The following is a 25,247-nucleotide window of genomic DNA, read 5'->3' as shown; positions in this document are numbered from 1 at the left end:
CTTCAAAGAAAAACCAAAAAAAAACAAAAACCACTTGCCTCTTGAAAAAGCACTTTGGGGACAACCATGACCTGGGTGACTGAGAATCTCCATTTTGTGGCCTTTCTTGCCACATTTGTATCAAAAACTACATCAAGAATAGACTCAGGAAACCTCCTGCTGTTGCAAAATTCCCACACTGTTACAGTAACTCATTTACTTGAGAGTAAATACGGTTGAATTCAGACGGGCTTATTTCGAAATGGACAGAGCACAGGATTGCCTAATAAGCCTGTTAGCTTTCAATGGTACCGCCTGATTCTCTATTTTGTCTATGAAGAAAGTAAGCCTTCTCTTCCTTCCCACTTTTCCTAGAATTTCCGAAGAAGGCAGACTCCCAATAACGCCCAGAACTACGGTGGTTGTATGTGTGGTTTTTTTTTAAAACCACTTTTTTCAAATTGCCAAGAATCCGTTGTGATTTCATCTAAGGGCGGAAGTAGGAATCTTTCGAACCGGGAAAGCTCTCTGACGCTGGCGGAAGTGCGTAAAGCTGCGGGCGGATATAAAGGTGTTCAAAGGGCTTTCGTTTCTCCTCCCTTCTCGGTTGCTAGGAGGGGGCCTGGCTCCAGCTGCTCAGTACTGAACAGGTGAGGAAGAGGAAGGGCAAAGGTTGCGTGGTCTTTTTCTTTTTCTGTCTTGCAAAGACGTAGGCGGGAGCGGGTTGCTTACAGTATTGTGTTTCCCACGGTGGGGTGTCAGGGCCAATACGGGGGAGAGAATTGCTAGGATAGAAGCCTTATTTATTTTTTGGCTGTAGGAATCCTGGGAATTGTAGTCCCCACAATGCTGGAGGGTATCACCTGGGGGAAAAGCTTGATATATCTGGGGAAGAATTGAATGCTGTGGGAAAGGGGGACCTCATTTTATTTGTGGTTAAGCTTCTACCTTTTATTTATTTTTGCAATGCCTTAGTCCCAGAGGGCTAGTCTTATCAGTGATCTATTGAACTACCAGCTGTTCTCCAGGGTGTAAGTCTTGAGTTTCTTAAAGTAAGGGGTAGGGAAACTTAGAATTTTGTTGTGGAATTTTGTTGGGGTGTGCATAAGTGCACCATCATGCCTACCGTCCCTGTCCTATTGTCCCCATTTATTTGTACCTATTTCCTGTATTCTTACTCATGTTTATACTTATATCTTGTAAGTGATTGACAAATCAAATAAATAAAAATAAATAAACTGTCACCTTGGGCTTGTTTGTGCTGTGGTTATCATCAAACCAAGCTGATTAGCTGGGTTTCTTTTGTACTGGTTTTCACTGCCAATTGTTTATGAACCATGGAATGGACTTCCAAACAATGTTTTGGCCTGGTATCACCTGCCATTTTTATTTTCTAAGATATGAGCCCAAAGGAATTTTGGAAATATGTTGGAAGAGTGTGCTTCTGGAAGTTGGCAACCCAGTTCTCTTTTTTTATATTGAGAAAATATGTGTTTAAAAAGTTGGAGTAGGACAAGTGTGTGTGTGTTTCCTGATTTAAATTCAAGGTAGCTGAAAATAGGGATGCTATGATGTAGTGACACAAGGGCTAGAGAGACTAATATTCAATTGCTCTTATCCATGGCATCTTACAGAGTGACTATAGGCCACACACTTTCTCTCGGCCCAGCCTACTTCACAAGGCTGTTGTTGGGATAAAAATAAAGGAGGGTCTCTATGGAAACTGCCTTCAGCTTTTTGAAGAAAAGTTTATCTAATAAAGTATATTTTTTTAAAAAAAAACTATACCTGGCATAGATTTAATTCCATTTAGTTCAGAAGAGCTTGCTTCTGATAATGAAATGCATTGTAAAGAAAACAGATACTCCTTTTTAAAATTTAATGTTATTCTGTCTTATTTTTACTAGCTTAATGCATCTGAATGTGTTGGATTGCAGTTCTCATGCTCTACAGACATCTTATACCCATTCTGGCTTATTTTACCAATTTGTCTAATCAGAATTGGAATGGTTTTCAACTGTTACTCTTTTAACATTTAATTTCAGTTTGTAGGGTAGATCCCTTGTGTTAGCCTTAACAATCTTTTCTTGGAAATCCTTTAAGCACTAAAGTCACCATCATGCATTCAGGGAAAAGAGCTCAAACCTAGAGAAGCTTATGAAGGCATAATGTTGTTAGAGTTTAAGACAATGTTTCTCAACACTTTTAAAGTGGAAACCCTAGGTAAATGTATTTAACCTCTTCAACTCCATTGATACTGTCTCCATCACTCAATCCCAAACTTTTTTCTTGACCAATGTAGAAGAGCATTAATTCTTAGATTACAAGACAACTGTAGAAGAGCCTTGAAGCAAATATGTAATGACCATTAGTCAGGCATGAATTTATTCCAGAAGAACAAGAAAGTTTGAGAAAGAAATTGAAGACAGCCCTGCCCTGACTGTGTGGTTTAAGAAGAGAGCGGAAAAACTGGATCTGAATTATCAAATCAATATATCCTGGCCTCATTGCCTGGGGAAAAGCCAGTCTTTACCTCCTTCCCAAAAGCTAATAAGGTCAGGATCAGCCATATCTTTTGAGGGAGGCTGTTTTATAAGGAAGGCACTATAGTAGAAAAGGTATGCCTCTTTAGGCCTTATCAGGTGACACTGTTTTGCCATAGGGACCTGGAGCAAAACTAATTTGCCAACCTTCATGAATACATAATCCTACAAATATAGATGGTCCACAACTGAGCTTAAAATTTCTGCTAAGTGAATTTTGCTCCCTTTTACAACCTTTCTTGTCACAGTTAAGTGAATCGCTGCAATTATTAAGTTAGTAACAAGGTTGTCAAGTGAATCTGGCTTCCGCATTGAAGGTGATCGCATGATTCCGGGACACTGCAACCATCATAAATATGAATCAGTTGCCAAGCATCTGAATTTTGATCATGTGACCATGAGAATGCTGCAACAGTCATAAGTGTGAAAACAGGCATAAGTCACTTTTTTTCAGTGCTGTTGTAACTTTCAACCATCACTAAATGAACTGCTGTAAGTCGACCTGTAACATGGAGGCTTAATTAACTCCCTCTAATCAGCTGATTTCCCCAACTCTGTTGTAAATTACTTGCCTGGGAATTGATCCTTCTTTCTCAATGCTGCTCTGTTTTCTCATTAGCACCCCCCCAAGGACTGGGAGGAATTGAACATGGCTACCATGTGACCAAGCCACAGTTGTGGCACACACACTCTTTTAATGTAATTGGCAATGGATAAGACTTTGCAAAGTGAGTGTGTATGTGGAGGCAGCCAGGAAAAGCTTTGGAATAGATGAGTCTTGCAAAAGACATGGTTGCATTATTAAAAATTTGATGAGGCATGCTTTGTTTGCAAATTGCAAAGCGTTCCAAATGTGCAAAATATTTATTTTGAATACTTTGTATAGCCCTAATAATCGAGTCCTTCATGTTATACAAACATAGCCAATGAGTCATTGGCTGAAATGGGAATTGAAGCTTGCTTTTTTTGCATCTTCGTTTCCCAGTACTGGACATCAAATCCTATTCTCATTTTTGGATATTGAATTACAATTGAGTTCTCAAAATGCTCCAGTGTATTACATTACTGAGATAATTCTTTCAAGAGCAATAAATAAAATAGTCTCAGGATATTGTACCTTGAGAGTAGCTGGCTGAAGGCCAGCCAGTAAGCCTGGATTTGAATAAGTTTTTCTGGATCTGGTCAGAAGTCTTTGATTTACTCTTATCTTCTGCTCCCACTTTCCTTAATTCTGCTCAGCTTTCAAAAAGGGTATAAAGTTGGTGTGTTTATATTTGACTTTTATTCTGTTAAACAAAGTTCACAGTATTATGCATGGCTTTCTAGGAGGAGAACTCTTATTGAGTCATCAGAACCAGAATTGAGTTCAATATCTGAATTACCAGGTGTCCTCAAACTGTACTGTGCACCAGTTACTATCTCTTCAAGTAATATCTGTTCCTGGATCTTAATTCAAATGCTTTGCTTTTATAGATGGTCCTCGACTTACAATCAGTTAGTTAGCAACCATTCAAAGTTATGACAGACTCTGAAAAAGCTATTTCCGACTCAGAGTTGAAATTACAGGTACAACAGTGGTGGGATTCTACCGGTTCAGCCCAACCAGTAGTTCCGAGAATCATCTGTGAGCGAACGGATTTGCTCCGACGATCAGCTGTTGGTCCCACCCATCCACCCCAGCTCTATTCTGACCTTTATTTCCTGGTTTTCAAGCTCAACTGGTTCACACAGCACAGTAGATTGCCGCGCATCAGCTGTTTAACACACAGGGAGAATGCAGGATTGCAGGAGAAGGTCAGTAGCAAACTCTCACGGAACCGGTTGTTACGCCGGTTGAATCACACCCCTGAAGTACACCCTCCCCATCACATTTTGGGTACTCAACAATCAGCTTGGCTCCCATTTGTGGCCATTTGCAGCGTCCTATGGTCACATGACTGCAATTTATGACATTTTTTATGATTTCCAGTTTCCACAAACAGCACGCCATAGTGAACAATGGGCTTGCTTTATGACTGCCACAAAAAAGTCATAAAATTGGGCAAGGTCATGTGGACCCTCTTAACAATCATCATAACTTACAATCAAAATTATGGGATCAATTGCTGTTTTAAGTGGAGAGCTACCTGTAATCAATTGAAATTATAGCCCAAGATTTGTTTGTTTTCCAACTAGAATTGACAATCTTCTACTATATGTCAAATTCTGTTTCCAATTTTTCCCAATTTTCCTAAAGCATAAACAGCTATTGCAACGAATGGCTTTGTTGTGATAGAAATTCTCGGCTGCTCAAAAATTCACACACACACAAAAAGTCTGCAAACTGTTAGTAACATTTGCAGCAATGTTAAAATTTAGTGCAGTGCTCAGAAGGGGGATTGCTAGAAGGAAGAGGTTCTGTGGAAGGAAAGTATTATTAGACAGTGTCCACATCAGCAAAAGTGGGTTCAGTTCATGTTTTCATGCTGACCCAAATACCTGCGTTGATGAGATTTTTATAATATATGGGAAAGGCTGAGCTGCTGACCAATGCCCCAAAGAGGCCAATTTAATATTACCGTATAAATGTATACTTGAGATGAGTAGATGCTATTAGTGGTAAGTGTTTTTTAAAAGGACCCATCAGATCTGTTTCTCTGCTCCTTTACGCCTTCTAAAAATGAGCCATTTCCATTTGCATGAGTAACTTTATATTATAAACTATATTTTTGAAATATGGGAAGATTTCCACAATGGCCTTGTAGTTGCAGGGTTGCCCACTGGGACCAGAGGTTTTGTCTTCTGATCTTTCGGACTCATGCTGGAGCCCATCTTCATCTTCCCAGGCTAGAGAGAAGTTCCCTGAGGACGGGCCCCAGCACAAGTCCGAAAGCAAAACCTCTGGTCCTGGTGACCAACCCAGGCTGGACCCTGCAACACTATCCTGGGACATGTATCTTCATTGTAGTTTCTGTGCCAAAATAACCGCTTCTGCTATGTTCTCTCAGCCGGTCTTTTGAAAGCTCGCAGATTTGCACATAAACCACCATACAACAGCAGAAAGCAGGTTTCAAGGTGTTTAATGTCAAACAACAAATTTCCCATCCGGCAAGAAATGGTATACAATCCGGTCTAGGTTAGCACTAGAAGCTTCTGCCTTCCAATGCTATTTAAAGGTATAAACACACCCACCTAAAACGCTCCTGTCTCCTATACTCACCTCTACTTAGCCCCTTAATTACCCTCTGGGCTACCCCATTATCAAGGAACTGGGAAATCACTCCAGCAGTTATGAAGACAGAGAAAGGACCTCTTCTCCAAATTGCTTGCCTTCTGGTATTAGCTAGTATCCTCACCCCTGCGGTGAAGTCTGAAGACTAAGGAATCTTCTGACATTGAGTTCTATAGCAGTGTTTTTCAACTTCACAACTTTAAGACATGTGGACTCCCAGAATTTGGTTTTGCTGTCTAGGGAATTCTGGGAGTTGAAGTCCACACATCTTAAAAATTGCCAGAGTTGAAAAACACAGTTCCTAGGGTTGATTGCAATAAAATTTGACACCAACACTTCCTTTGGCCTTTTTATCCTCTTTGCTTGTTTCTATTTCTTGGTGTCCCTGAGTGTAAACTCCTGCTCCCAAGCTCTGTTTGTCTCTTCATATTTGTTTCTTGTGCTGTACTTATTCTGATTACTTTGGCTCCTTGGGGTGACTTTATACTTGTCAGCCAATTTCCTAGGTTACGTCAAATCTGTTTTGCTTTACTGCTGTTGCGTAGCCTTTGGCAAGCTGGCAATCCTAACTGGTTCTCTTGCTGCCATGTATAATTTTTGTGTGTGGGTGGACTGGTATGTCATCACTAGGTATAAAAGGGGGCTTTTCTCTCTCAATTTGTGGATCTTAATTTCTCTTATTGCTACTGCTTGCATTCTTCCTTTGCTATTACATGTGCAAAAAAACCACTCATTATTTAATTATAATTGCAGTAAGCACGTGAGTCATATTCTGTGGGATAATTGTATTGTCTGAAGAATTGTGATATGTAACTATAGGTGGTCCTCGATTTACGACTGCAATTGAGCCCAAAATTTCTGTTGCTAAGTGAGACATTTGTTAAATGAATGTTGCCCTATTTTATGACCTTTCTTGCCACAATTGTTAAGTGAATTATTGTACTTGTTAAGATAGTAACATGGTTGTTATGTGAATCTGGCTTCCCCATTGACTTTGCTTGCAAGAAGGTCATAGAAGATAATCTTGGAAAACTCAACCTAGGAGAATCAGAGCATACTGTGCCCACCCACCCCCAATCATCCCATTTCTCTTTGCTTTAATTTTTCTCCATTTTATGATTTTAATAAGTTACCATATTTGTTCATTTTTTCTTCTATTGGTTTATGGAAATATCCTGTGTAAATTATCTCAATTATTTTCCAAGTCCTGTGAAGCACTACAAGGGAGAGATAGCTATGTCAGAAAGACAAGGACTCCATTACAGTTTGGCCCCGAATTTACATTTTCTCTAACCACCACAGCAGATTTTGCAACTCTCCATGTGATGAACAAATCACTGCCTGCAGGGAGCATCTGGTTCTTGCAAAATTAGCTATCAGCAAAAAGTGCAAGAAAGAAGTATAGTCTGCTGCATAATGGTAACCATTCTCTTCAGTTTTGGCCTACAAATACTGAGTCAAAGATCAATAGATGCATCCCTGAATCTTCATATTAAATAAATCAGTGACCGTAGGCTAAGTATCGGACAAAATAAACTTTGTTAAGGAAGGGCCATCTCTCCCTTGGTTAATTCACTGGGGGCTCTATATAGCAATGGAGAGGGTGCTGAAGCAAGAGAAGAATAAATAAATAAAAGTAAATATCTTTGTGGTTTTTAATCTATCCTCGATAGGAAGCCATCAGAGATTAGATACTGGCAGAACTTAACAGATGTCTGAATTCATCACCTGCAGAGGAGTTTTGAATTTAGACCAAAGACTGCATGAAATTAGTCTGAAGGACATAATTGCCTTGAAATCATAAGTTGCTTAATAATGTTGTAAGTAACGGGATGGTGAGTTACAGGATGTTAAGTCTGGAGAATTGAACCACAGAAACATTGAAAATGAGCTTCACTGGGACAAAAAGCTAATACCCTACAACTTTGGTTGGGCCTATAAAACTTTTTTGGGGGATTACAATTCATAGCAACCCCATGAACCATGGGTAATAGTAATGTTGGGAATTGTAGTTTGGCTACATTTGAAGTTCCACAGGTTGTCTATCTAAAGTGTTTAAAAAATTAAATTGTCTTTAAGTAATCTTTTATTTTACCTGGGAGCAAAATGTAGGTAAATCAAAAGTGTTCTTTGATGGCACTAAGTTTTTGTTTGATGTATCCATCTTATTTTCTTTCTTTCTTTCTTTCCTGAGCGGCTACAGTAGATAATAGTGGTTTCTTTCTTTTCACTATAGTACAACATGAATGAGCAAACAAAATTTTTTGCTGACTGAGGGAAATTCACATTTAATTCTATCAGGAATGAGTAACCACTAGTCCTCCAGATGTTGATGACCCAGAGTTCCCATTTTCCCTCACCAATTGGCCAGTCTGATTAGATCCTATGGAATTTGGAGCTCAGTAGCATCCAAAGGGCTGTTTGGTCTTACCTTGCTGATACCATGAACCTCTGTTCAAAATGAACAGAATAAGCATAGAGGGAACTATTTGACATCAAGGCTTTCTCCTCAGATACAATATTTCTGAAGGAGAGAAGACCTGTCAGAGAACCTTGCTGAGAGGATACTTCTGCTAGACAACTGCCGCCGTCTAGTTAATTGCCTGTCACTGCTGCATTTACATTTCCTAAATTAGAGGAATTAATAAAAACTTCAAAAGCTTTGACACTTCATTTCATGCATCAACATGATTTTTAAAAAACTATTCAGCTGCAGCAAAATATTTAACACTTGGCAGGTATATTTGTTGAAACTTAACTCTCTCCTCCTCAGTTGAATTTGCTTGGCAGATGGAACTGGACCTTCAGAATCATCACTTGAGTATGGTTCAGCCTTCCATATACTTACAATATTACAATATTGAAATATTCACAAACTGTACCTCAAGATGGAGTAAGTTTTTGATTTATAAATGATGCTTCTTCCGGAATCTTGGGGTGGGGGGAGAGCTAGGTAAAGATAGAAAATTATATTCAAGCTATAATCCTTCTAAAATTGAGAGCATTTATAATCCAGTACAGATGCTGATAATTTCCCCATAATCACAGGGTTTTTCTCATACCTCAATTCCTACATCAGTCATTGTTGGGTTCTCACTCGTGTCAACCCAAAAGTTGGATTATTTTAAATTAATGTTTCTGAAATTCGGTAACTTCAAAATGTTAGATTTCAACACCCATTTCCTCTGGCTGGGGAATTCTGGTAATTGAAAAAGTTGCCAAGTTTGAAAAACAAGCATTAAAAGGTACTATAAATCATTAGTATGGAAGGCACTTATGCAAATCTTTAGTCAGGTTGTATTAATTGATAATTGTCAAGGGATTAAAACCTATTTTTTAAGCTGTTATGGACAAAACTGAATGGTATAGTTCAAATGTTGTTCAATAATTTCATGAGGGCAACTAAGCTCTAGATAAGACATATTCCATGAATGCCTTTTAGAATAGAATGGGTACACAAGGATTTGTTCAAATGACTATAAAAATATTTTGAAATTACTGTAATAAAATTAGGAACTGGATTGCAGGTTTGCTCACCTTTCAGTTCATTCATATGGATCTCCTCCCCCACCCACCCCTTTTTAAAGATTTGGTTCACTATTAGTGTATATTTTTATACAATATTGTTGGGTACATTACTTTCTCTAAGTTCTATTGTAGTTTGAAATTTTGTTTTCAGAAACATCTGCCTGATTGAATAGGAAGGGCTAAACACGAATTGCATTGTAAGATAATGTTTAACCATTTGGGGATGCAGAGAAGAGCAACAAAGATAAGTGGTCTGGAGGCTAAATCATATGATGAACAATGAAGGAAACTAGATATGTCTAGCCTATCAAATAAAAGAACTAGTGTTGACATGATAGCTGTCTTCTTGTACTTGAGGGGCAATCACAAGGGGGAGACAGTCAACTTACTCTCCAAAGTACCTGAGGACAGAACAGGTGGAAAATCATTAAAGAGAAAGCCAATCTAGAATTAAAAAGAAGTTTCCCAACAGTGAGGATGGCTTGCCTTTGAAGGTTGTGGGTGCTACATTACTGGGGGTTTCTAAGAAGAGATTGGACATCATTTATCTGAAATGGTACAGAGCAGGGGTGTCAAACTCAAGGCCTGGGAGCCAGATCCGGCCCATGGGTTGCTTAGATCTGGCCTGCAGAGCCGCCCTGGAAACAGTGAAGGACTGACCCATGGTGCCTTTTCCAATGAAAACAGAGCTCGGGAGGGTTACATCAGTGGTGGTATTCTACCAGTTTGGCCTGGTTCTGGCGAGCCGGTAGCAGCAATGAGCAACGGAGACTGAACTGGTTCTCTCAGCCGCTCTTCTGTTGGGCCCACCAGCCCACCCAGGCTCCCATATTCACCTTTATCCGCTGAATTTGAAGTGCAGCTGCTTTGCGCAGCACAGAATAGTGCCATGCGGCTGCTGCTGAAGTGACCGGGACCATGCAGGCTTGCAGTAGGCAAGTTAGAATGCCTCTGCGCCTGCGCAAAATGCATGTTTGGTACACACGTGCAAGCAAAGTGTGTGCACATGTGCAAAGCGCACCCACCAAGCCAGGCCCACTGAACCGGTGGAAAAAATATTTGAATCCCACCAGTGGATCACATGTGGCCCTCCCAAGCTCTGTTTTCTCTGGCAGAGAGTTGTAGGAGGCCATCGCAGCTGAAAATGGAGTTTGGGAGCCCGTTTTCTCTGGAAGAGCACTCGGGCCACCATAGGTGCACCCAACATGAGTGACGTCAAGCTGGCCACGCCCACCCCAGTGTCACCCCTCCACCCCCACCCACCCAAGGTCAAACACTCCTGATGCGGCCTTCAGGGAAATCGAGTTTTTACACCCTTGGTATAGAGTCTCCTGCTCAAGCAAAGGGTTTGATTAGAAGACCTCTAAGGTCCCTTCCAACTCTCTGTTCTATTAGGGATCAGCATAGTAGTGTTTCTCAAGTTGTTCTCCAAATATGCTAGGCACTTGATCATAGCTAATCCTAAGGCTAAGTTTGCTTAACCATGCTTTAGCTTACTGAATAAAACCTACTTGACTGGGACACCACAACATACCATAGATAATTCATGATTTATAAACCACAGAGGCTGGATTTATTATATACCATATTTGAACCTCTGTAATCCATAACCAGCAGAATAGAGATAAGGTGGTGGAATTGTCCCCATGATAGAGATAATAGCGTATCTAAATAATAATTGTCAGATCATAACTGAAGGATAATTGGATCTGGAGGCTTTCTAATTCTCCTTAGAGTATTCTCAAAAAGTGATAAAATGGAACTTAGCTTTTTCCACTAAGTTGCACAGGCATGGATAATATTGTAGGTATACCAGTCTAATTTATTTCCATTCATACATTTGGAAAAAGAGGAAGGTTACTGTACATATAAGGCAGGGGTGTCTCCAACCTTGGCAACTTTAAGACCTGTGGACTTCAACTCCCAGCATTTCTCAGCCAGCAAAGCTATTTGAGGAATTCTGGGATTTGACGTCCACAGGTCTTAAAGTTGCCAAGATTGGAGACCCCTGATATAAGGGATTCCCAAATCTTTCCCCTGGGTTTGTGTACCTGGGATAGAGATTTACAGTTTGGTTTTGCCTTTTGGTAGGAATCCTTGACAGAAATGATAAAAGAGGGCATATTTGAAGAAATGTTCCTTGAAAAAAAGAAAAGTTTTGTAAGTTTGAGTTGATTATTTTCTGTTGGGATTTGTTAAACCAGAAAGCACACCCTTCCAGTTGATTAAATATGTTGAGTAAGTCTTAATAACTGCTCCCGAAAGAAGTTGTTAAGTCTGTAGAGCAAAGTTGTGTTCTGTGGCTAGAGACTGAGACTTTGGAGCAAGCTCTCTTTATTGCAGAAAAGCAATCTTGTCTCTTAATAACCTCTATGCTGACCCTTCACGGAATAATTTATGGCCAAGTGCAACCCGGTTTGCTATTATTTCCAGCTTATTGATTTCTTACTGGGCCTAAAGAAATAGGACACTTCTTTCTCACCAGTTCCTTCTTTTGATCACAGGGTGCTTTTGAATGTTACTTTTTTTGCTGCTTTTGTGGATGTATTTGTGCATTACGGTAACTCCTGGAACATCTGTTATTTTTAAGGGTCACAATTACTCTTTCTGCTGCCAAATGCTTAATGCAGTAGTTTTGGGTTGCCTCTGTAGAATTTATACTGCTCCTTACATTGCACAAAACATAAATCATGGCTTACCAAATGTGCTGGCTTCATTTATTATGCTAACCCACAAGCAAACAAACCATATCCTGGCTTAATGCAATATATGTCTAAGACTACAAGCAGGTGCTGTAGCTAGTAGGAGGTGCTCCTAAGCTAGTAGGAGTTAGCATTTATTTCACGTTTTTTAATTTCTTAAAATATTGAGATCAGCAACAGAAGTGAAGCACAATGAAGTATTCCAAGGGGCCACTAGTTATCCCCGACAGTCCAGCCATGATCTGCATGCATAATTCAACATTGGGACATTGATTCTAGTTTGCAACTAAAAGAAACCTGTTCAGAATTGAAGAGCCTTGTTTATTTTTCGCAAATTAACAGGGAATCATCATTATCTAGCTCCCTTCTCTGCCTAAAATACAAAATGCCAATCTAAGCTATCACACTAGAAATCCAAAGGCAATTTGAATATCTTGTCATACATGTGTGGACATGTCTTTTTGTGCTTATCGGTGCTGTGTGGACTGAATAATTTTTCACCTCAATCCCTAGTAAAAGTAGGAAAGGGTTTATTCAATTTTTTTAAAATTCCTGGATAGTTGAATTCTCTGTGATTAAATAGTGTTCTCTGCAAACCTGAAATCAATTAACGACATGTTTAAAGAGTTAAAAATAGTCTTATTGTACCCCAAAGTACCTTTTGGAAATCAAATGAGATGCATTGCCCAGTCTTACAGATAGTCCTTGCTTAATGAACTGGACTTTTTTTAAAAAAACTTACAACCTAGCCTTGAAGTACCTGCTGCATATATCTGTGGTCACATGATAGCATTTTGGGCTCTTGGCAACTGGTTTGCATTTATGACTGTCATTTATGACTGTCATGGTCATGTGACTTCAATTTGGGACATTTTTTTTTGCCATTTTCCAACAGAAAAAGCAAAAAATATCTACAGAATATGCTGGATTTGCTTAATGTCTTGGGGGATGACATTGCTTTATCAAATAGATACAGTGCTCAAAATTTTGGGAAGAATCTATTTTGTTTTTTTAATCTTGGTCATATAAATCTTATCAGAAAGCTTACATACCATGCTACCTTTGTGATTTAATCATTTATTTCTGACTTTTGATAGTATTATCTGAGAGGGTACACAATATAGAGGTTTAAGAGTTGCATGTGACCCAAAGTTCGTAGTTCACTGTTTTTAGTGTGTGGAACAGGAAATACTTACCTGAATCTGTCATTGAAGTTGAGGGGTATTGGAGGCAAAGCCCCAAGACAGAAGGTGGGACTTTAGCGTGAAGATAGAAGTCAATGGTTTGTTTTTGAGATCTATGTGCTTAGGCTGCCCTATACCACATGATCAGCATGCAGCGTTCTTCATTTACTTTAATTATGTGTGCTGCCATCATGTGAACATGTGCATCTGGAGAAAAAAAATCAAGCTAGATGAGAGCTAATTGGTTCACAGGTTTTGATACTACTATTTCACTTGTTAGTGGAGATTGTATGCATTGGTTCAGAAAATCCATCGTTCTGCTTGTTCATTGATGCATCAGAAATAAGTTGGAGCAGGACAAATCCTTTTAAAGGTAAATAGTATCTTGCAAAACTGACCCACAACACTCTACAAATGGTTTTGTACAAGAACACTGGCTGCCCAGTTTAATTATCTCACTTTAAGATTAGCCAAAGAATACCCAGCTGGAGGTAGCAATAGCGCTTAGACTTATATAATGTTTCAAAGTGCTTTACAGTGCTCTCTAAGTGGTTTACAGAGTCAGCATATTTCCCCCAATAATCTGGGTCCTCATTTTACCCATCTCGGAAAGATGGAAGGCTGAGCCAACCTTGAGCCTGGTAAGATTCGAATTGCCAAACTGCAGGTAGCCGGCAGGCAGCAGAAGTAGCCTGCAGTACTGCACTCTAACCATTGCGTTAGAAGCTCCGTTTCGGGCATTTTCTCATTTCTTATCTCTGGAGACTGAACCCCACCTGGCCTCCCTTGTCCCTAAGCAATGCCTTTTGACTGTGAAATGTGCCCAAAGGCTCTTTGGATTTACTCGACTGGTGGTGCTTAAGATTTTTCTCCGGCCTCAACTCATCAGCATTGAAGAGCAGCGTTTAGACAAGTGCCAAGTAATGAGAACAGCCATGAAGTGCAGGTTGCTGGAGGGTCTAATTACACCTCGAGTTATGCTGCTTTGCCCCCCTCACTTCCTTTTCTCCCATCAAGATGATGATTAGCCCTATTTATAGGGGCACTGGTTTTTACTATTCAGTGCAGCACACCTTGTGCCAATCAAATCAATATCATCTGCATTTTTGATTACTGCTTAATAACACCACTGAACATAGTTTAATTAAAGGAGGATAAAAATAAGTTTTATCTCTCTCTTCTTCATCTGACATACCTGAGTATCTGCTGCTGCCTCACTTACACAAAATAAATACAATTTGTTTGCCTACCTGCCTGCCTGCCTGCCTGCCTACCTGCCTTGGAGACTGGCACATCTTTACCATGGAGATCTGCTAAATCAAAGCTTATTCTATATTGTAAGATAGTCTGATTTCTGTTCCAAAGCCCAATACATAATGCTGTTCTCAGTGGACATAAGTAATATATATGAAGGATCTCTCTATGGAGACTCTCAATCATCCAGGACATGGTTGTCTCAAAGGTGTTTTCCAGAAGGCAACTGGACTTTCTTGGGTTCTTTTTCCTTGAAAACGTTTTGATTGAGTTGAGATACAATATAGATAGTCCCCAACTTATGACCACAATTGAGCCCAAAATTTCTGTTGCCCAAGTGAGATGTTTGTAAAGTGAGGGTTTTTTTTCCATTTTACGACCTTCCTTTCCAAAAATTTTAAGTGAATCACGGCTGTTATTAAATTAGTAACCTGGTTGTTAAGTGAATCAGACTTCCCCATTGACTTTGCCTGTCAGAAGGTCGCAAAAGGTGATCACCTGACCTCGGAACACTGCAACCGTCATAAATATGAGTCAGTTGCCAAGCGTCTGAATTTTGATCACATGGCCATGGAGATGCTGCAGTGGTCACAAGTGTGAAAAATGGTTATGTCACTTTTTTTCAGTGGTGTTGTAACTTTGAACGGTCACTAAACGAATGGTTGTAAGTCAAGGACTACCTATACTCTCTTCTTGAGCAATTTTGTTGTGTCAGTTTGAATTGATCCACTATTCAGCCTTTTCAACTTCCCAATAATATTTTGATGATGGGACTTCTGAATCCTATAACTCCATTAAGGTCCAAAGTGCAAAGATAAATTAGCAGAAAATAATCTGGTGCTCACATAATTCCTTGTAAATGCCTAAGTCCCATGGTAGCTTGAAATTATGAAACTTGTCTGGAGGCAGAAGGCTGGAGAAAAGGTTTGGTAACAAAGGCAAAAACTCAGATGTTTCCGTTTGATTTTTAAGCAGGTATTTCTAGACAAACAAAATTGGGTGTTAGAGGTTAGAAATGGCTCTCCTCAAATCTTCTGTGGTTACACCTTTCGCCCAAATCCTGGTTCTTCAGGAAAGGAGCTCTAATTCCAACTAACAGAATAAGAATTGTGTGATTCTGACGTGGTACCAACAATGTTATATTTTATTTGATGCAAAGAAGAATAAAGAAAATTACATGGACAAATCAGATTTGTGCAACACAACAGAAATAGGTCTTCTAGTCTTTGATGTTTACGTGAGTGGTCATTACCAATAATAGGAGAAATTGTTTGTGGACATCCAGTGTGCGGTGTTCACATTGAATTATATGAGATTAATGGGGTTGTTCAACATCTGGAGAAGCCAATAAAGGAGAATATTGAATCGTTGAAATGAGGGGTTCTTGGCCTTCTTTGAGCTGGGTTGTTTTCTTGCAGATGTTTCATTACCCAACCTAGATAACATTTCCAGTGCTAGTCTCTACCACTGATGATGTTACCTAGTTTGGGTAATGAAACATCTGCAAGAAAATAACCCAGCTCATAGAGTACCAGGGGACCCATCATCTGGAGAAGCACATTTTGTCCCTCTTCTAGAATTATCCGTTTTAAAAGTTTTCTTGCAGCAAATACCTAGTAGAGCAAACTGAGGTCCCTTCTAATTTAAAAATGAAAGAAATGTGTTTTCCTGGAATCAAATGGACTGTTGGTTTCTTTGCAGGTGAAAATGTCCACTATGACCCAGAAATATTTCCCGGAAGGTCAGGCCTACTCTGTTCCCCTCATCCAGCCTGACCTCCGCAGGGAGGAAGCTATTCATCAGATAGCGGACACACTTCAATATTTGCAAAAAATCTCAGGTGACATCTTCAACAGGTAAGGGTCGCTTTATATTAGAACCCGAGAAGGACAAAACTGACATACGCATGTGTTTTAAATAATAATGGCTCAGGACATGAAGAAAACTGCATAGTCAGTTGATCTAGTTTTATTCTGTCTCCAGTATGGATCGGTGTTTCGAAAGTAGTTCTCATTTGTCTAAGTACGAGAATCTTCAAGGAATTCTCATGGGTGTTGTTGGTAAGAGTGCAATTTTCCAAATATAGCTGACTTTGGAAAGAGCGATGTAATTTAGATTTGATATATGCTTTGTTAGTATTGGGGACAGGTTTAACCATTAAATTGGGGGTATGATATATTACTGTTGCACCAGCAGCTACTGGGTGGTTTATTGTCATATTGTCTCTACAGCTGCATGCAAACCACAATTGTAACCTTGGAGCTACAGAGAGGCTGAAAATATTCAGAAAGGGACAGCCAGCATGATTAGGAACCCAAGGAAAGATTCCAGTACAGTATTCAGGGCTTTTGAACTTAGAACCAGGGTTGAATAAGCAGAGTTAAAAATACGTGTGGGTTTGAAACAACGAACAACTGTTTCTTCCTCCTCGCTGTTGCTGAACATTGTCTTTTGAAATTAAAGGAGGGGAACATCAGGAACCAATCTTTCAATGGGATTTATATAAATAAAAATGAATAACCCCCAATTTACTCATGAGAAGTTATTTCATCTTTCCAAATTCTGCAGCATCACAACTGTAATTATTTTTCAAAAGGGCATACCTCAGTTACCAAAAGGTAACTTGTTTCTAATCTAAGACCAAGAATTTTTCCTGTTGGTCCATGTGGTGGACCAAATTATACTTCAGTTTCTTTATGGATCAGTATACATTAGAAAAAGGAAGCTTCAAATTCCTGTTTCATCTAATGTTAATGACCAGAACTTCCTATCAGATTGTTCTGAAGGATCCTCTGCCGTGCCACAGGTCTTGATTCTCTTGCCTACTTAATATCCACATGAAACCATTGGTGTCAGGCCCCAAACCAAGAACAACACACGGTGATTCCTTCAAGCTGAGTTTTGTATTGTTTTCATAGCTACAGACAAAATCCTGCCAGACCAAGCAGTTCCCGGTCTGAATCTACAACATGCTCTGAACTGTTAGGGAAGGACCATCTTCACTCTCTTTCTTTCAAACATAATATCAGGACTGAGTTGCCTCTTCTGGAATGTACCCCCTTCTTTTGGAAATCCAGCTCCTTACTACGTTCCATCACAATTGGGGGAGTATGGTGTCGCGTGTCATTAGTATGTCAGTCCTCAGCTTGACTTCAGGTTGAACAAAGTCAAGGTACTGTTAGGGTCTGCAACAGATTTAGGTTCAATCATAGCATGATGAAAAGGGAGTAGGTTCAGAAGTGATACAAGACTGGTAATATTCCATCTTGGATATTCATGCTAACCTGGTTTGTAGTCCCATGGATTTATAGCTACTGTTCAAGGAGCAGCTGGCAACTATGGCAGTGAGAACCTTTGCACAGCTCCATCTTGTCCTTTGACTGTGTCATATTTTGTATCAAGAGGCGCTTTCTTCAAGTCTGTCATGCCATAGCCACATCTTAGATGGACTATTACGATACACAATACATGGGGCTTCCCTTGAAAACCCTTTAGAAGCTATATCTATTCCAGATTATAGTGGGCTTACTTATTAAAGACCTCATTTCATCAGCAAAACAGTGTTGTTTCAGAGGCTGGACTAGAGTTACTAAGTGACTTCAAAAGGTAGGTTGTCACCTTTAAAGTCCTTCATGACCTAGGTTTCTATGGAATTGCCTATGCCCGGTATCATCATCTGAAAAAGATCCAGGTAGGAGGGCACCTTTGGGGAGTGTTATTATCAAGGACCAATGGAGTGGGCCTTCTCTTTCATTGCCCCCTTTTCTGTAGCACAGTTCTGCTAAGGTTTCGGAAAGCCATTAACACCTACCTATCTCAAAGGGCCTTGGGTTACCGGCATGAGCATGGACCCTTCCTGCATTGGTTCTGTTGTTTCGATACTTGGTTTTGTTGTCCCTTGCAGTGGTATTTGGTTAGATTAGGTTATTTTGTTAACATCCACTACTTTTAATCCTCTTACTATAGTAGAAGCCCATTTACACTCCAGCTCACATACAGTTGCAATGGCATGTGATCTTTAGCCACACATAATTATAAAACTTAGTTTTCTAGGTGGCCTTTACATTTTAAAAAATATTGTCCTTTTTTTTCCTCCTTAAAAACACTCAATGGGCTTAATGTCATATGTAAATAAACCACATAGATATGTTTCTGTAACATTTAGGAAAGAGCGAATGGACTTTTAGAATGTTCTCCTAGCTTGGGCAAGTTGACTTATAAAACACCAAAATGAAAACTGTTAACTACCATAGAAAACAATGACTATGATATTCCAATATACAGATAAGATCACCGTTCTGGTCAATGCCTCCTAGGGGCAAATAGCACTTAATTCTGTGGCCCAGAGGTAAATGTAACCACAAATCGTAAATCCTGTTCTATTCTGTACAATAAAAATAATTTAAAGTTTTATTAAATAATATCCTCCCAAATGTTAATAATTCTAACTGTTGTTGTAATACAGAGGACGTCACCCTTCTCTTGGGTCACCATTCTTCAGAAATCTCTAAGAAGGTTGCAGAACTCTTTTATCGATAGCCATAGATGTTAGCAATGGTCGGTTTTTCCAACCAGGTTGGAGTGTTTTAATTTCTTGGCATCTTAGTAATCTTGCATTCTTATACTTCTCTTAATATGCCTGTCACAATCAAGTCTTGGAACACCAGCTCGGTTCTGTTCTCACTCTTGAATATGCTTATGACTGTAATTATTAATTCTTTCCAACAACAGAAGAGACTCCATCAGTCTTTTTGTTCCTTTTGCCTTGCCTTGGAGCTCTGTGATATAATTAATAATGATTTGGTAATTATGCAGGCCTCTGTTTTAAAAGTTTCGCAACTTTGGGTCTTCCGTGCCAATCATAGGGGGAAACGTTCAAGGTGAGAGACTTGCTATTTAGTAGAGAATGACCTTTTCTTCCTGTTTTCTTGAGATAAGGTGTCTAGATCTCACTTCTTTCTTCTTTTTTTTGTAAAAAACAAGCTTCAGCTTATCAGAGAAAAACATTCAGTTTGAATTATTAGAGTGAGAATTTGTTACCTGAGGTCATGGATCGGGAGTGCCTGTGGTGAAACATATGCACTGAATATGCCAAAAGAACTTGGGCCTAATATCAAACTGACACAACAGCTCTTTGGAACAAATGTGCAGTGAGAAGGGGCGTTGGTTCTTACCTGATACGCTTCTTTTCGTAGAGCTGTTGAGAGTGTCCAGGTTGGGAGGAGCTCCAGTCTCGGCTCTTCCAGGCTGAGCTTGAAAATTGAGGAACGCCCCTCACCGTCACATGGTCCTCGGGCACTCCCAGGTTTTTGCACAGACGAGAAGGAAAGTCCTGTTCTCATCACACTCAGGAAAAAAATATATTAGATTGCTCGGTCGAACAGCCAGGTTTCCCACCAGACGGCCTACGGGTGGGGCTGGACACTCTCAACAGCTCTACAAAAGAAGCGTATCAGGTAAGAACCAACGCCCTTTTCCATAGAGCTGTCTCGAGTGTCCAGGTTGGGACATACCAAAGCTTGGCTAGTCCTGGGTGGGGCCCGTCTGGTATAGAATCTCTCCTGGAACCCTGATGACCCGCTGGAAGGCATGCCCAACAGGAGAAAACCCTGGATATTGGAATGTCTCAAGAAGGGGCCTAAAGAGGAGGCGGAGCTATCCGGGAGGAAGTCCCGCCAAAGAGGCCAACAGGTGTGCACTGGGACCGGGATTCAAGAAACTGGGAAGATCGACCCGTGTTGGGAATTCCCTGGGAGAACTCTGGGACAGAGAGAAGGAGGGCGCAGGGATCTGTGTGAGGCCCGGGAGCGCAAGAAGGGACCCGCTAGCATTGAATGGGGTAGATGTGTTGCCGACCAGTTGCCCAGGGCAGGGTGAGGAGGACAAGAGTGCTCCTGGGGTAGGAGCCTGTTGCAAGCAGGGTTAAAGGTCGGAGTAGAGAAGGCCTTCTCGCACTCCTTCCTCTTTTTTTTTTTTTTTTAAAGGGACAAGCGCCTGAGGGCGACTGCATTATCGAGAACGCACGGAGCGAACCTCTCCCGGATCCCGGGAGGGCTTCCTGGAAGAATTACCTCCGGACCCATCCGGCTCCGCTCGGTAGGGAGATCTATAGGGAGAGGATCGGTAGTATCTGGCAAAGGAGGAGGAGTGAGAAGAACCCTGGCGAGGAGAGGGGGGAGCCTCTGAAGTCGGACCTCCTAGAGAGGGAAGGGAGGTACTGCGCTTGTTCCGGGTCTCGGCCAGGAATGGGTCGAGAACCGGTCCAAATAACTTCCCCCAGAGATAGGGGCTGTTGCTAGCTTAGTCTTGTTTTTAACGTCCGCTTGCCAGTGGCGGAGCCAGAGTAGGCGGCGGGCGGTAACCTGGGACGAAATGGCCCTGGTGGAGAACTTTGCCGCCTGGAAGGTGGCGTCTGCAAAACTTCGGCCGCGCCAGGATCTTGGCAATGTCCTGGTGCGCCCTGAGATTGGCTGTGGGGACATGCTGCTTGAGCTGCTGGAGCCACTTGATGGAAGACCTGGTGAAAACAATGCGCGGCAGTGGAAGCCCTGACTGCCCAAGCGTCAGAGAGGTGAGCCCGGCACAGGGCCAGTTCAGCTCGCTTGTCCTCGGGCTGGAGAGCATCGAGTGAGTCGCTGGGAGTAGAGCGGAAACCAGGCCCACCACGGGCTCGTCCACGGGGAGGGGTCGAGCAAGGTGGAGAACTGCGGTTCCAGGTTAAAAAACCGCTTGTCCTGGGCGTTGGGGGGGGGGGCCCGAGGAGGCCAGCTGCCTAGAAACCATGTCTGAGAATATGGGCGGGACAGGGATCACCTCAGTTTCCGCCACGGGCTGAGAGAAGAGAGAGTCGGGAGGAACCCCTGCCGCCGCTGGGTTGGGTGGGGAGGGGGTTCAGACCCGAGGTGGTCCTGGCTTTGAACAGGAGGGACCTAAATAGGTGCGGTTTAAAGAGCCCTAGAAACGCGGGCTGACCTGGAGGGAGGCCCTCGTCCTCCGACATGTCCCCTTCTAGGGGACCTGTTCCCGAAAGGAGTTCACTGCCTATGAGGGACCTCGTGTCAAGGTCCTGCTCGTCCCCAAAGAGGGAAGGGTCCCGGGTTCTTGGGACTCCATTCCCTCCAACTCCAAAGGTAAGGTTAAGTCCTCTTGGGGAGTTGCCTGACCATGCGAGGCCGCTGATCCTAGGGCCTCGGGGCGCGGGCCGAGGAGCCAGACCGGCCAGCTGCTGCATCTGTTGCGCTACCCTTTGCCGGATGGCCAGCTCCATAGCCTGCATTAGGTTTTCGGGTATTTCCGCCATGGGGAGAGACTCCTCCGGGCGCAGTTCTACAGCAGTGGTGGGCACGGTGACCTCAGGGCCTGTCCAGGCTGTGGGGAGAAGCAGAAGCAGGAGGGAGGGGAGAGGAGGATGGGTGGAGGTTGATGGAACGGAAGGGTCCCGGGACACAGAGCTTGACTCCTGAGAGCGTCTGTCAATTTCCCTTTCGAGGGCCCTGTGTCGCCTGAGGGCATCCCTTTGGGAAGCTTTGGATGGTTCCTGTGCCTGTTTGCGCAGGTGGTGGGATTTGGCCTTGGCCTTCAGAGAAGTGCCACGAGAGGTATTGTCGTCTGCCATCTGGAGAGGAGAGAAAAAAGGAAAAAAAATTTCTGGTTAATGCGAGGCGGTTAACGGGTCTGGGTACAGCCTAAGCAGAGGCTGGAACTCCCAGTGCTCGTGTTGCACCCCCTTTTTTGTCAAGGCCACAGAATTGTTCTGTAACGTGTTGGGAAGTAGGGCCTAGCCCGGGGGCCAATCAGCCAGAATAAACGCCAAGCTGTCCCTGCCGGGCGAACCGGGGAAGAGACATGGCAAGCAACTAACTCCTTAGTTGGGTGGAGACTTAGGCAGGATTGCAAGGTATTTGAGCAGTCCCAGGATCTGCCCAGGAGTCAGGGAAACAATGCGGCCTACTGGTAGGCCTCTGAAAAAAAAAAAAAAACCATTGACCCTGGGGCCGCAGGCAGAAGGGAATAATGTAAGCTGAAGCCAGGTCTGGATGCGGCCTACGGGAGGCCGGGAATCCCAACGCACGTTCCACGCCCCCCTTTTAGTCAAAAAATTTTTTCTGTTTAAAATAGAGGTTTGGTACGCAACCAGGGCCTAGCCAGAGACCAATCAGCCAGAAAGGTGAACGCCAGGCAGCTACCCCTGCCGGACGGACCGGGGAAGGGGTGTGGGGGGCAGAGCTGCTACTTCGCCTGCTGGGGAAAAAGGCTGCAGGGCCAACAGACCCTATTTCTGCAGGAGGCCTGTTGGTAGAATAAAAGACAGGCTGAGACGAGGGAATCCCAGGCTGCCTAATAGTCAGTTAAGGCTGCGGCCTGTAAAAGGGCCTCTAGTAATGGCGGACGCCATGCGGCCACTCCCAAGATGGCGGCCGTTCCAGGGCACACCCAAGATGGCGGCCGTTCCAGGGCCCACCCAAGATGGCGGATGCCACAGGGGGCCCGAGATGGAGGCCGCAAGTAACGGAGGCAGCCCCAGCGGCGGTAAACTCCCAGGGAAGATTAGAGCCTTTGGGAGAACCAGGGAAGCGTACCCTGGGCTAGAAGGCGTTCGGGGGGAACGGCGGCTAAGGCGAGGAGAGGCAGGCAGAAACGAGCGGCCTCGCGCGGAGCGATTAGGCGGCAAACGAAGCGGGGGAGCGCTCGAAGCGCTCGTTTTCTCCCCTTAAAGAAACGGCTCGGATATTAAAAACACTCCCTGGGGAGTTCAAACCTGAGTTCCTGCGCTGCCTGCCGGTGATCCACGTGAAAGCGATGAGAGAGAAGAGGCCTAGAATGCTGAACGACCGGAGCAAGGAAAAACAGCCTGTTAGCCACGAGGCTGAGCAAAAAACTGGGGAGCGCCCGAGGACCATGTGACGGTGAGGGGGCGTTCCTCAATTTTCAAGCTCAGCCTGGAAGAGCCGAGACTGGAGCTCCTCCCAACCTGGACACTCGAGACAGCTCTATGGAAAAGGGCTTTTTTTCCCCGTGTTCTAAAATTTCCTTAATGTAGAAGCTTGTTCTAGTGAGTTCAAGCAGCAAGAATCCCAAGGCTTTCTGCTTTCATTTTAAAATTTCTCTGTCCCAGATCTCCAACATGGTGCCTGTTGGCACCAACGTGACTCATAGACAACAATGTTCCCTGTAGGCTCTTCCCTTTACATCTGCTGAGATTCCTACCCCCGCCTTCCAGTATGTGGAGGACTCAACCTCAATTATTTCTAGAACATTACTATCAGCATACATTTCCAATCGTAATTATTTTTAGAATCTTGCTTTGCAATTGCTTATCTTGGGTTTTGGCCTCCTTTGCCTTGGTCCTTTAATCCATTCTGATTCCACATCTTGTTTAGGACAGAGCTCTTCAACATTGAGAAATTAAATATACCCTCCTTTCTGGGGGGAGGAGATGCAATATGTCAGGGAAATGATAGAAACCCTCACCCACCCCCAGTGATGTGATGAAGTACTTTTGACCTCAACAGCAAAAACAATATTTTAGTTGGGCATTCATTTTAATTGTAAAGTAAATTTGGCAACAGAAAGGGTATTGAGAACCTTAGGAAAAAATATGGGAGGTTGAACTTCTGAGGCGATAGAATCTTGTGTTGTCTCTAAAACCCTTACGTGTGGCCTCCAGACTTGCCCAGTTGCAACTTTTCTTGTAGAAAATGACTAAATATATGGTAAGTGATCCTGTTTGCTATATATAGTTTATTTGATTTTCATTGACTTAAAATGAAATAACAGACAACACTTCTTTAGTCTGTCATCATTCTATTGTCATTAGTTTCATTTGATGTAATCTGTGATATTGTGGAATCTTCCGTGCCTATGAAAACAGGCAAAAAGTCTCTAACATTTTAAAAATTAACTAATTTAGTATTACCACCTAAATATTTGTGGATCATAGTTCATTTCTTCAGAGGCAAGGAAGTAATAAAATGCATACATAGATTGTAAGTATGTACGGTGTGGCCTTACCAAGGGCACATCTGGAATACTGCATGCATTTTTGGTCACCACATTACAAATAAGATGTTGAGACTTTGGAAAAAGTGCAAAGAAGAGCAACAAAGATGATTAAAGGCCTGGAGACTAAAACATATGAAGAACAGTTTCACGATATGGGTCTGGCTAGTCTAGAGAAAAGAAGAACTGGGGGCGGGGACATGATAGCAGTATTCCAATATTTGAGAGGCTATCACAAAGAGGAGGGAGTCAACTTATTTATCAAAGCACCAAAAGGCAAGACAAGAACCAATGGATGGAAACTAATCAAGGAGAGAAGCAACCTGGGATTAAGGAGACACTTCCTAACAGTGAGGACAATTAAACAGTAAAACAGCTTGCTTGCCTTCAGATGCTGTGGGTGCTTCATCACTGGAAGTTTATAAAAAGAAACTGTCTGAAATGATTTAGAATCTCCTGCTTCAGTGGGGGGTTGGACTAGAAGACCTCCAAGGCCCCTTCCAGTTCTATTCTGGTTGGATTGAAACTTCTGTTAGGAAGGAGGAAAAAAAATAAAGGGAAGAAAATTACAAGAGATGATAAATTTCACCAGAAGTCAATCTTTCATTGTATGGCAGACTACCAGCCTCTTGGTACTTTTGTCAGTCTTTCAAAAAAGTTCTACTTGCAGGCTACTATGGCAAATAATAACAATAATAATAGTAATAGTAATAATAGTAATAGTAATCATCATCATCATCAATGATCACATACTGAGCTGTTGCAAGACAGTTGCTCGGACTGACCACAAACAACGTCACAATACAGTCGCTCAGATGTCCACTGGAACTTGTGTCACAACTACCAT

At 42.2% G+C, this 25,247-nt stretch overlaps 1 protein-coding gene across 1 annotated transcript in view; it reads left to right on the top strand.

Annotated features, from left to right (window-relative positions):
- Positions 1 to 223: 223 nt before the first annotated feature.
- The window catches only part of WASHC1 (WASH complex subunit 1), a 56,856-nt gene continuing 31,832 nt past the window's right edge, over positions 224 to 25,247 (top strand). The window contains exons 1-2 of the mRNA XM_026719608.2: positions 224 to 629; positions 16,103 to 16,257. Of these exons, the coding sequence (XP_026575393.2) occupies positions 16,109 to 16,257 (149 nt within the window). The 5' untranslated portion in view covers positions 224 to 629; positions 16,103 to 16,108. The remainder of the gene's footprint in view (positions 630 to 16,102; positions 16,258 to 25,247) is intronic.

Source organism: Pseudonaja textilis, chromosome 5 (assembly GCF_049901715.1).
Source record: "Pseudonaja textilis isolate UNSWEBS1 chromosome 5, rPseTex1.2, whole genome shotgun sequence".
NCBI classification, from domain to species: Eukaryota; Metazoa; Chordata; class Lepidosauria; order Squamata; family Elapidae; genus Pseudonaja; species Pseudonaja textilis.
The sequence above is the reverse complement of the archived record's forward strand: the minus strand, read 5'-3'. Positions and strand labels throughout refer to the sequence as shown.